Here is a 12,078-nt window from a genome sequence, read left to right as displayed (position 1 = left end):
CAATGTTGCATGCTCACTTCGCTGCTGACACATGCGAGAGGAATTCTTCATGCGACAGAGGTTGCATGACGAAGTCGTCCGGGTGATCGATCTGGTTAGCTCCGTCTCCTCCACACGTGCCCTCCGCCATCTCCGCGCTTCCTCCGCTCTTCCCCTGCTTGAGACGCGCAAAGCTGAAGCTTCATCTGCAACACTGACCCTGTAGACCCAGACTCTACTCCGTACAGGGATGGTGACCCCGCACGAGACCCGAGCACCAACCATGGCAAAGATGATAATCATTGCCTCCTCCATCCCTGGTCATACGGCCGAGGAGAGTGGAGTTACGTGTTTAAGCCATGAGGGGACAGGGCTGGTCCTATGGAGTTAGCCCAAGGTGGTGTGGTGAGCTGCATCTGGGGATCGAAAGCTGCGTATTTATTTGATCTTCTGTCGCTGTTTGAGAAGTCCCTGGTTCTGTTTCGTTCCCTGTCGAAGGATAATCCTCAGCAAACACAATGGCTCCTATCTCAACTCAAGACATTACAAATGGCGTCAACGGAATCAATGGCCATGCAGGAGGCATGGCTACCTGGGGCTCGAGACGTCCCACGCGCAAGTTGTGCCCGCATGAAGACTTGCGCTTCGATCCGAAGCTGATGCCCAAGAAATACAAGATAGCTGGTGTGCTGGACTGGACACTGTGCTCAAGTCTGGCTTTGTCTTCTAACGTCGCGTACAGGAACCTCGCCAGACTCCAAAATTCTATTCCTTGACGTAAACATGTACGTTTTTACTCCTCCGGTACCATTGTCGTCGGCGTAGCTCACTGACACTGGTCGGCAGTATCGATTCCACCGGAGCTGATCCATACCGGGGCGATGTGTACATTGAAGGTCCGCATTCCAACGAGTTTACGATATAGCAAATGTGCTGATTTGAGTAGGCGAGCGTATCCGATACGTCGGAACCGTCCCAAATGTCAACCGCCTCCAGCGAGACCCGAAAGTCAAGGTTATCCGAGGTCGGGGTCGTACGCTGATGTCAGGTTTGGGAGATGCACACACTCATTTCACATGGAATAATGGCGCTCTTTGTATGGGTTATCGTTCCTTTATTTCTCCTTTATTGCGGACTAACAACAGTCAGCAAACCTCGGTGAGATGGGGGTAGAGGAACACACCATCCTGACCGCCAAGTCTGCACAGGCATACTTGGACTCCGGATATACAATGTTGGTTTCCTGCGTATGTTGTGTTTGTTGCTAGTCTAACAAATGCATAGGTGCTATGGCGCGGCATCAGCTAAGGACCGTCTCGATTGCGTGATCCGAGATGCCATCAACAGAGGCGACCTTCCAGGACCGAGATATATGGCCAATGGCAAAGAGATGGCTCGCAGAAATGGCGAGCTCGAGCCTGGTATCACTGCATTTGCGGATGGTATGTCCATGTATAACTGTCCCTCTCGAGCAATATTTCTAAGGATTTGGCAGGTCCACTGGAAATGAGGGAAGTTATCCGACATCACGTTTCCATTGGTGTGGACCAAATCAAGCTAAGCATGTCTGGCGAAGAGGTAAGTCTCACATAGGCCATCGTTTCTCAGTCGCTGACTGCTGTTTCAGATCCTTGAGACTCGATCAGCGCAAGATTGCTATTTCACAGAGGAGGAAACGGCAGCATGCGTGGACGAAGGTTCGTGAACTGCAAATTGGTTTTGCTGAGCAGCAATAGACTAACAATTTCACAGCACACCGTCACGGAATTAAGTCTGTCTAAGTGATGATCTCGAACTACAAATAGAATCTAACTAACGATACTAAAGGGTAAGTTCACATGCGCGATCCCGGGACTCGGTGATGCAATGTCTGAAATACGGCGTCGATGTGATTTACCATGCCAGCTACATTGACGAGGAGGGCATGGATCTGCTTGAAAAGAACAAACACAAGCATGTTGTGGCGCCCGGTCTCAACTGGTTGTGGGCGACAATCTACGAAGCTGGTCCTTTCGGCTATTCGTTCGAAAAGGCAGAGCAAGTGGGCTACAAGAAGGAACTGGAAATCGCAATTAGAGCTCTCAAGGAGATGCACGAACGAGGCATAACTGTTCTTCCGTAAGTTTTCACTCTGTTCCAATGTTACCTGCGTTTCTCTTTCTACAAAACATTACTGACTGGAAGAAACGCTACAGTGGCGGAGACTACGGATTTGCCTGGACGCCGCACGGAACTTACGCGAGAGACCTGGAACATTTCGTGAAGCTGCTGGATTTCACGCCCATGGAAGCCATTATCGCAGCAACGGCTGGCGTGGCTTCGCTCTTTGACCCTTCAGAGCTGGGCAAAATCCAGCCTGGTTACTATGCCGACTGCATTCTTGTGGACGGCGATCCGCTGAAGGATATCTCTATCCTCCAGGACCATGACAAGCTGAACGTGATCATAATCAACGGCCGGATCCACAAGGCGTCGTACAAGGAGTTCCTGTCTGTTCAGCCAGAGCTTATCCCGCCTCCGAGGCAGACCTTCACCAACTTCGTGGCGTATGCGGATAATCTTGGTCGGCCCCGGATTGGACACCTGGATCTGGACCAGTCCACTATCACCCCTCTTACGATGGCCTCTGGAAGTCCTATCAGCAATTTATATGAAGTCATCGAGCTGGGGAATGAAGTGGTGCCTTCAGAGGAGACCCTGCCGTTGAACAGCGTCCAACTGCTGCCGCCGATCAGTGGTCGTGACGTCTTAGCCGTGGGGAAGAATTACCCAGAGCACGCTACGGAGTTTAACAGGAGCGGCTATGATTCGAGTGACAAGGTCGATCAACGTGAGTATATTGTTGAAATCCTCCAGCATTTATGAAAGGCATGTTCATTCGCTGATTGAACATACATACAGCATCCCACCCAGTTATTTTCACCAAGCGAAGCACCAGCATCATAGCCTGTGGAGAGGAGATCTATCCTCATCCAGAGTTTACACAGACACTGGATTATGAGGGTGAAATTGGTGTCATTATCGGCAAGGCTGGCTACAAGATTGACGAGAAGGATGCTATGGACTATGTGTGGGGATATACAATTATCAATGGTTGGTAGCCCACATTACATCCTGCTCTGCTCATAGAGTTTTTCTAACTCATCCAAATAGATGTCACTGCCAGAGAGAGGCAACGCGATCACAAGCAGTTCTTTATTGGCAAGTCTGCAGACACGTTCTGTCCAATGGTAAGTATCGAGTCCACATGGCTTTTTTTTTTTGGTGGCTGGCGACGCAACAAGTTCTAACCTCTCACAGGGCCCAATAGCGGTACCAGCCGCCAATCTACCAGAGACACTTCGTGTCCAGACATTCGTCAACGGACAGAAGCGTCAAGATGGCACTACAAAGGATCTTATCTTCTCTGTTGCCAAGCTAGTGAAGACTATCTCTGAAGGGATCACTCTCCAGCCAGGAGATGTCCTCGCAACTGGCACGCCCGCAGGCGTAGGGTTCGGACAGGATCCTCCAACCTTCCTGAAACCTGGAGATATAGGTTCGTCATCCATCTGAACTCGGAAGACTAAGGTTGAGCGTTCGCTAATAAATACTATTTAGTTGAGGTGTCGGTCACCGGCTTAGGACGTCTTCGCAATCGCGTTGCTGATGCTTCTTCTGCAAACTATGCCGCAGAGCGCATCTCGACCGTCACCAATCTCCCGACATATAATCTCGAAATTACATGCGGTGGAGTCGGCTTGACACAGATCGGCGACAAGTTCATCAATGTGAAGAAGGTCGGCAACGGTTCGGAGAAGATCGTATTCGTTCATGGCCTTGGAGGCACCACAGAGTATTGGACACCCTTGATTGAATCCGCAGGGTTGAAGGACAACTATACCTGTTACGTGTATGATCTCGAAGGCCATGGCCTGACTCCGACAAAGTCGTCGTCCGTCGTCACTATGGACACCTTCGCGGAGGATCTGGCTGGGATCTTCGCCCACGCGAACATCACTTCCGACAACGGCGGCGCCATCCTTGTCGGTCATTCCCTAGGCTGTCTGATCGCCATGACATTCGCGGTGCGGAATCCATCACTTGTCAAGAAGCTCATTCTCACGGGGCCTGGACCGTCCCCATTCCCTGCAGCCGCCAGCGAAGCAACATACAAACGAGCAGCCGCCGTCCGCGCACACGGCATGCTGGCGTCCGGAGTTGCCGACGCAGTGAGCAACGCAGCCACGTCTCAGAAGACGAAAACATCCCGCCCAGTGGCATACGCCGCCGTACGGTCTTCTCTTCTCGCCCAGATCCCAGAAGGCTACGCAAAGGCATGCACGGCCCTCGCCGGCTCGAAGGACACGGAGATCGAGATCGAGAAGCTGACCATGGACACGCTCATTCTCACCGGCGACGAAGACAAAGTTTCGCCGGTAGATCTGGTTAAGAAGATGAAGAGTAGGATGAAGAACGCGAGGGTGGAGATCCTGAACGACGTTGGGCACTGGCACATCTATGAGGATCCGGAGGGCGTCGCTCGTGCTGTGAAGGCATTTTTGTGACTGGAAGGACAGCAGCCGAAGCGTCGTGGATCATGGCTCGGCCGCCATATGAAGGAAAGAAAGTCTGTGAAGGAGCTTGGAAGGAGGTTGTCGAAGTTGAGAAAGAAGCACGGGAATCCTGCTGACCCGTAGCGCATTTTGTGTTATATGTAGTACATTTGTATGTTATTTCATACCTATGTAGTCAATCAACTGACTCGTTTCTCGAAAAGTTCGCCATTAAATCGATGTGTTAAAGGATCGCCCTGAAAATTGCCCTACCAAGATCCTCGCGTGAAGCCACCAGCCCTAGCCCCGAACCCTAAGCCCTGAGCCGATCTAGAGCTGACCGTCTGCGGGAACTACTACAAATATCCGGCACAAAAAAGAGAGAGAGTCCAGATAATGGTATAAAACTTTTCAATTAACCTATCATAGAAATTTCAACCTATCTATCATGATTCATGAACAACGGCGCGTCACGTGTCCAGAACGGTATCACTTATATTTCCGGCAGTATTCCACTGCCCGCCTCTTTCACCGCCCTAACACAAAATCGCCGTCCGTTCTATGTACTGTACAGCTTTCGACCTCATCGTCATCATCCTCGTCATCATCCTAGTCGTCCTCGTCACAATTCCCTTACTCGATCTTGATGGTGACCTTTCCAATGTGCTTCTGCTGCCACATGTATTCATACGCTTCCCTGGCCTTTTCCAAGGTGAACACTTCCTTGTCGACCACAGGGTGAATGTTGTTGGCCTCGATGGCTTTCACCATGTCCTCCATCTGAGCCTTCGAGCCGACATACACGCCTCTCACCGTGCAGATCCGGGAGAGAGTTTCCAGCAGTGTCGGGTTGCCCTTCGGGTCAGAGTGGCCCAGGAATCCGATGATGCTGATAATGCCCTCGAACTTGATCGCCTTCAAGCTCTGCTCCAAAGTGCCAGGTCCACCAACATCCAGCACGTGGTCAACGCCCTGATTGTTGTACGTGAGCTTGCGCGCCGTCTCTCCCCAGTTGGGATCTTGCTTGTAGTTGATAACGTGGTCGGCGCCCAGCTTCTTGAGGAACTCGAATTTGTCGTTCGACGAGGTAGTAGCGATGACGGTGGCACCGGCGGCTTTGGCGAACTGTATATCAAGGTCAGAGAGAAGCAAAAATCGACCTAGGGAATGGACCTGCTCACCTGCACTCCGAACACACTGACACCACCGGTTCCCTGGATCAAGACCGTGTCACCCGGCTTCACTGGCCGAAGACCATACAGGGCGTTCCAGCTGGTCAGGGCCGCGCAAGTCAGGGTGCTGGCTTCGAGGAAGTTCAAATTGGAGGGTGCGCGGACGAGACCGTTCTCGTTGAAGACACCGTACTCGCGCAAAGTGCCGTCAATGACACCACCGAGGCCCGTCTTCGTGGCATTGATATCAATGGGGTCGAATTGGTGGCCTTGGTTGAACAGAGTCACGACCCTGTCGCCTTTCTTCCATTTCGTTACCTTGGAGCCGACCTCGACGACTTCACCGGCACCGTCGGAGCCGGGGACGACGGGGAGCTTGAGCGGGAAGGGATACAGTCCCTGGACATCAATGTCAGCAGGTAAATCAGAACATTGGTTAAATCTGCGAGGCGGACCTTCGGAATGATAAGGTCACGGTAATTCAAGGCAGCCGCATGGAGCTTGACAAGCACTTCATGTTCACCCACGCGGGGGACGGGACCACTGCCGAAGACGAGTTCATCAAAGTCGTTCTCGGTGCCCTTGAGGGTCCAGTGCTTCATCGTCGGCGCCATGGTGATGACTGTCGCTCAAGATGCAGAATTGGTTGTGTTATGCCTGCTGTGAACTGACTTCAGATTCGATGACACCGATCCCCTGGCACGTCATTTCTCGCATGATATATATACGTCAGACCCGGATCGCGGATTTCAAATCAGCACGACGGCCAGCCCCACTATCAGAACGCACCGAGGCGATGGAGTCCATTCCAGAGCTTTCCTGTCAGTTTTGGCAGCCCACCGGGCCGGGTCGACGGCATCATGATTAGGTAGAGTCTGTGGGGAAGAGCCGGATGGACGTGCGAATGAGGGCGAATGACGATGCGCGATCGCCGTTTTGATTCGCGGAGTCTAATCCATTTTCAGTGCTTACATCTGCCAGGAGGTTCCTTGCTGATAAATAAAGTGTCCGAACTAGTTTCCCCGAGTCGAAGTCTGTCACCGTCACACCTGGACATGGAAACTTCCGCCTGCCCGACTAGCCGGTAGATTTATTGACATATAGCAAGTACATGAATTTGTCTTGTTATTATTTAATAATTCTACGCCAGATATCTCTGTAGAGAAGTACAGAGGTTTGCTGTCTGTGTGGTTGCCAAGCGGGACGCCATTCCGGATGACATCACCATCACCACATCTGCCACAGTACAGACTACACGCTATATATATACCTGTTATTATTATCAACATCCAAGCTGAACAGTCAACCGCACTAACCGTCTCTCGGACAATCTTGCAAAGCAATTGGAGCCCCCTAGATACCTAATCCAGGACATACTTCCATGGCTGAGGGATATGAATCTCTCCGATGTTCCCCACTCCGCAGCCTCTCTTATTAGGTAATAATGTCTGTTCCAGCGAAAAAGTCCCCGAAGGGAAGGAATCAAATTCATGGCACGTCACATCATAGTAGTATTCTTGCTATTTGCGTTTCATATCAAGTCGTCGCAACGATCGTATTCCTTCCTCCCATCAGATAGACAAATTATGATATGACTGAAGGAGTTGAGTTATACAAATGACAATGCAAGACGAACAGCAGTGCTCATGACGTCATTCCGTAGAATTTTTCGCACATAGAATCAAACAATGGCAGGACTCTCCGTAGGGAGTAACTGGGCTAGGTACCGTAGCAGACCACCTAGGTTCATTCATGTCAAACAGCAATGTTCCTCGTTAGGTACCTGATTGATTGATACCCAAGGTTTAAACTTCAAATTCCCATGCGCTAAATTAAATTAGGTAATACTACCTACTCACGTGACTAGTACGATACAGCTAAACTAATACTCTGATCTGATTGGTGCGTAGTATAGCAACTCTATAGAAATTCTCCTGTCGGCAAGGTGAAACAAAAAAACAATAAATATACTTAAAAAAAAAAGGAAAGAAATAACGAATGAAAATTCTGAATGAATTATTGAATGAATGATTCAAGCGGAACGTTAGTACATTGCATTACTATACTATACTTTAGAGGGTGTTGTATAGGTAACGATATCTTTCTCGACTGGTCATGGATAAAATATATATATATTTTCGAAAATACCCACCATTACGCATAACAACCACACAAAGATAAGTATATAACCTGCTTGCTTTTTCTTTTTCTTTTTGACTAATTCTACAACTCGCATTTGACAAAAAAACAATTTTTTTTTCAAAAAAAAAAAAGAAAAAGAGAAAGAAAAAGGCCCGAGTAAAAGTCCACTGTCCAAGACCTGATCACTGCCTATCTGCTACCCTCCTTGTCTCGCGCATGACCGTTGAAATTGCTTTGCCGACCAAACAGCAACAGGAAAAAAGAGTCTGTGTAGTGTAAACAAATTCAGAGGTATCAATCACATTACGCACGTACTTATGAAGATCTATATCTGTATATACTATACTACCGATAAGAATGTAATGAGCGTGAATTTTGTTTTTGCTTGCTGTCAACAATAAAATGAACTAAATAAATGAATAAAGAAAACTATGTCCAGTTTTGTTTTTGTTTTTATTTTTTTTCCTTTTGACGTGTGTATGTATATCGTTTTTCTTTTTTTTCTTTCGCTCGTCATCATTGCTCAAGGGTATCTTATCCTATCTCATCTTATCATCTTCCATATTCGTCGTGATTCTATTTTCGTATCCATCCAATTCAGCCGTGACCAGATGTCTTATCGTCGCCGTCGCGTAGCTGCTACGCAACTACGACAACTGCTCGGCCCAGGGAGCTGCACCCGGCTGCACCTTGTTCAGCCACTGCACCAGCTCGATCAGCTCCTTGCGGCGCTCGTCTTCCAGCTGGTCCTCGTCCCCGGTCAGCACGGCCTGGAAGACGGGCAGAAGGTTGGGCGTCAGCTGGCGGACGGTGGCGTCTTCCCATTTGTCTGTATTCGCATGTTAGCAACTGTCCAATTTGAATCCACGCATAAAGGAAATAGGGTACATACACAGCTGGCAGATCATCCGGTACAGAGGCTCGTTCTCCTCATAGTCGTTCTTCAGAGGCAGAATGCCAACGATCGCCGGCAGAACATCGCCCACCGGAACGTTGTCACGGTGCTTGAGGATCATCCGGCTCAGGCAACCCGTGGTGTTGTCCGGGAGTCGAGACACCTCCTGCTGCAGGCATGGCTCCAGCTTGCTCAGGATCGTGGGGTATTCCTTCACGATCTCAGCATCCGCGTTGGTGAACTCCACCAGCCGACCGATCGCGTAGGCGGCGTTGGACTTGGTCTGCGGATCCTCGTCGCTGAGACGGTGGATCAGCAGCCGCAGGAAAGTAGACGTATGCGGAGTCACAGCGCCCTTCATGCCAGTGATGCACTCGGCTAGCACACCAACCGCCGTGGCGCGCTCAATGTTCTCGCTGCTGCCAGCAAACCGCAGGATGGTCTTCTCAAAGATCTTCCACAACTCAGAAAAGCTCTCGCCCAGCGCGGCGGCCAGACCAGAGACCACGTCGAGCGCCCGGTCGATGACGATCCAATCGAACTCCGAGGTCTCTTCCAAGGCCTCTTGAGCATCCTCCTCGTCGCCAAAGTCCTGCTGGCAGGGATGCTTCTTGTTGATGATGCTGGTAACCTGCTGAATGACACTCTGCAGCACATTCTCGCTGGCAATCAGGGCAGGGCCAGTGTATCTCAGGTTCTCAGCCAGGTTGCCGCAGAGGTCAGCGACAGTAGCCCTTTGACGCAGTTAGTGACCTGCACAGTAATTTGCTTGATTTGAAGACAAAATTTGTAAGAAGATATATATCAGATAATAACGTTGGAAAAATCGTTTTTGACATCAATCGTGCGATGCACGTCTGAGTGAGCTGGGATAACGAGTGTGTCATCATAAAAAAAAAAAGAGCAAACAGATGCAAGCTGCAAAAATACATACCTGTCTGATTCATCGGTCCACATCTTAAGGGTAGTCGTCATCAGAATCTCGCCAAACTTCTTCACCTCGTTGGCAGGCTGCACCTGCAGAGGCAGGCCAGGCTTCCACTTCTCCATCTGGCCGGTCTCCTCAGCAAGCGCAAACAGAGTAGCGTACGCGCGGTGCAGCGTGCTGATAGTGCTCTTGCGGACGCCCTCGTACGGGTGCTCCGCCAACGGCAAAATCAGCTCGATGGTCTTCTCAAAGTAAGGGAGATAAGCGCTCTTGGTGTGGCTGATCAGGTCTCCAATCACCTCCACGGCAATCTCCTTCTCCTGGGCCAGAGGAGTCACCGTAGTGAAGTCCTCCCAGTCATCTTCCTCGTCAAGGTCGATATCTTCGATGCCATCCTCATCGTCATCAGGCTCAGCGACCTTGACTTTCTGCCCAGCAATGCTGACTTCCTGGCCAACCAGGTCCTTGGCAGAATTGCCCAGCTCAACCTCGAGGTCTGCTTCTTCCTGTTCAATACAGGCCGTGAGACCCTTGACGACACCCTCCAGGAATGGCTTGAAGTCCTCGCCGTAGACCTTGGAAATAGCACCCCAGAGGATGTAAGTGCTCTCCTTAAGTCGGGAGTGGTCCAGGTGGAGGGCCTCTTCACTGGCTCGCATGAGAGGCTCAACATAGGGCTGGTAGTGCTGGGGTCCGGCAGAGGCAGACATCTCACCCATCGCGTCGATGACGCTGGCACGCAGATCCAACTCCTCCTCACTCTCCTTCTTCGTGGCAAATTCTTGCATGAGGTGCATCGACTTCTCAAAGTACGGCAGGAAAGCCTCACCAGCCGACGACGCGAGAGAGCCGATCGCACTGGCGGTCAAGGCCTTGATCTTGTAGTCGGGGTGCTCGAACAGCTTGTGCAGGATAGGGACCAGCTCGTCCTGGTACGGCACGACGTCCTTCTCGTCGAGGCCATCCACGACGGTGTCAATCGCGCTGACAGCAGCCTTCATGATGTCAATGGTAGGGCCAGTTTCCTCGCCCTTGTAGTTCTGCATGGCGCTGGCCAGGTTCTGGACCAGCAGGGGCATGAGCTTCTCGTGCTCCCTGCTCACGTCCTCTGCGAGATCATCGGCCAGGCGAGCAACGCTATGCAGGGCCGCTTGACGGACCTTGGGTTCCTGGTCGTTAAGGAGATGCAGGACCATTGGGATGATCTCCTTGAACTGGGTGCTGATGAAGTCGGGCGCACCCTCGACACTCATTCCCAGGGCCAGGATACCAGCGCGACGGTAATTGGCATTCTCGCTGTTGAAGTACTGGCCCAGAGACTGGAGCAGAGGCACCACAACCTGGCTGGGAGGCAAGCTTTGAGAGAGCAAGTCGAGGAGACCGAGAGCAGAGCGCGCCGGTGTAATCTCATCTTCGTCGTCGGCATCGTTCAGCTCCGTGACAATGTGGAGAGCCGTGCGGGTGAGCTGGTCCGCAATGCGCATGCCCTGCACCTTGAGCTTGCGGTACCTGACACACTGCATCAGGAAGCTAAGCGCCTGCGTGCGGGTATCCTCCGCCAAGTTCGTGTTGGCAGCAATCTCATTCATGAAGGTCACGAGATCCTTGAGGTGAGGGTTCATGAGCTGCGGGTCGCAGCCCAGGAGGGTCTGGAACACCTCAAAGGCCTGCATGACGCGGTCCTCGTCACCCTCGTCGATGGCATCCTTGAGGACGGCAACCATGGCGGGGAAGACCTCCTGGAACGCCTTGACAGGAGCGGGGTCCTCCTCAGCATCGAGGTGCATGGCGAGCTTGCTGAGAGCCAGCAGGGTGTTGATGCGGACCTCAGCACTCTCAGGATCGCGGATGGTCTTGCTGAACAGGTTGAAGAGGTCCTTGAACCTCTCCTCAAAGCCCTCGCCCAGGGTCTCCAGGATAGCAAACAAGATGTAGATGCCAATGGCCCGCTCATCCTTGTTTCCACTCGACGCAGCCTGCAGCAGGAAGTTGGGCAGATCCGCCCACTCGCCATCGGGGAGGTCGACCTTCGCAATCGAGGAGATCAGACGGGCGACAGCATGGCGCACCAGGTCCGTGTTGTCGCCCAAGGTCGCCCGCAGCAATTGTTCGCGGATCTGAGGCTTCTGCTCGGCAGGGAGTTTCACCCAGTGTTTTCCCACCAGGGACCGCGCCTCCACGGCGGCCAGCTGTCTCAGATCGGCACTGTCATGGGAAGTTGCGATCTGGATGAGGAAAAGAAAGGCCTCTGGTTTGTTGTAGAACTCTCGTTGCAGGACGCCAGTGGCCTCCTTGACGTTACCCTGACCAGCTGCAATGACCTGTCAGTCCCCCGCATGGTGGAAAAGGAGCACAGAAAACCATTCGACGCAGAGACTTACGGTTCAGAACAATCTGCAGCTGCTGCAGAAATCGCTGTTGATCCAT

At 51.6% G+C, this 12,078-nt stretch overlaps 3 protein-coding genes across 3 annotated transcripts; 1 reads left to right on the top strand and 2 right to left on the bottom strand.

Annotated features, from left to right (window-relative positions):
• Positions 1-497: 497 nt before the first annotated feature.
• T310_0741 (Fumarylacetoacetate hydrolase) lies at positions 498-4,526 on the top strand (the record flags this gene model as incomplete). Its single annotated transcript, XM_013476403.1, has 15 exons — positions 498-663; positions 722-764; positions 826-875; positions 926-1,075; positions 1,129-1,213; positions 1,264-1,421; positions 1,475-1,557; positions 1,607-1,676; positions 1,732-1,750; positions 1,807-2,097; positions 2,175-2,809; positions 2,881-3,072; positions 3,133-3,209; positions 3,280-3,517; positions 3,580-4,526. The coding sequence occupies 15 exons, from the start codon at positions 498-500 to the stop codon at positions 4,524-4,526; spliced, it is 3,204 nt and encodes a 1,067-aa protein (XP_013331857.1).
• A 621-nt stretch (positions 4,527-5,147) lies between these two features.
• On the bottom strand, positions 5,148-6,300 carry T310_0740 (Alcohol dehydrogenase; the record flags this gene model as incomplete). Its single annotated transcript, XM_013476402.1, has 3 exons — positions 5,148-5,639; positions 5,696-6,085; positions 6,142-6,300. 3 exons carry the CDS (start codon positions 6,298-6,300, stop codon positions 5,148-5,150), a joined length of 1,041 nt encoding a protein of 346 aa, XP_013331856.1.
• A 2,175-nt stretch (positions 6,301-8,475) lies between these two features.
• T310_0739 (Importin beta-4 subunit) lies at positions 8,476-12,078 on the bottom strand (the record flags this gene model as incomplete). Its single annotated transcript, XM_013476401.1, has 4 exons — positions 8,476-8,657; positions 8,721-9,457; positions 9,658-11,962; positions 12,033-12,078. 4 exons carry the CDS (start codon positions 12,076-12,078, stop codon positions 8,476-8,478), a joined length of 3,270 nt encoding a protein of 1,089 aa, XP_013331855.1.

Source organism: Rasamsonia emersonii (genome assembly GCF_000968595.1).
Source record: "Rasamsonia emersonii CBS 393.64 chromosome Unknown ctg1118621759960, whole genome shotgun sequence".
In the NCBI taxonomy this organism is placed as follows: Eukaryota; Fungi; Ascomycota; class Eurotiomycetes; order Eurotiales; family Trichocomaceae; genus Rasamsonia; species Rasamsonia emersonii.
This window is presented reverse-complemented; position numbering and strand designations above follow the sequence as displayed.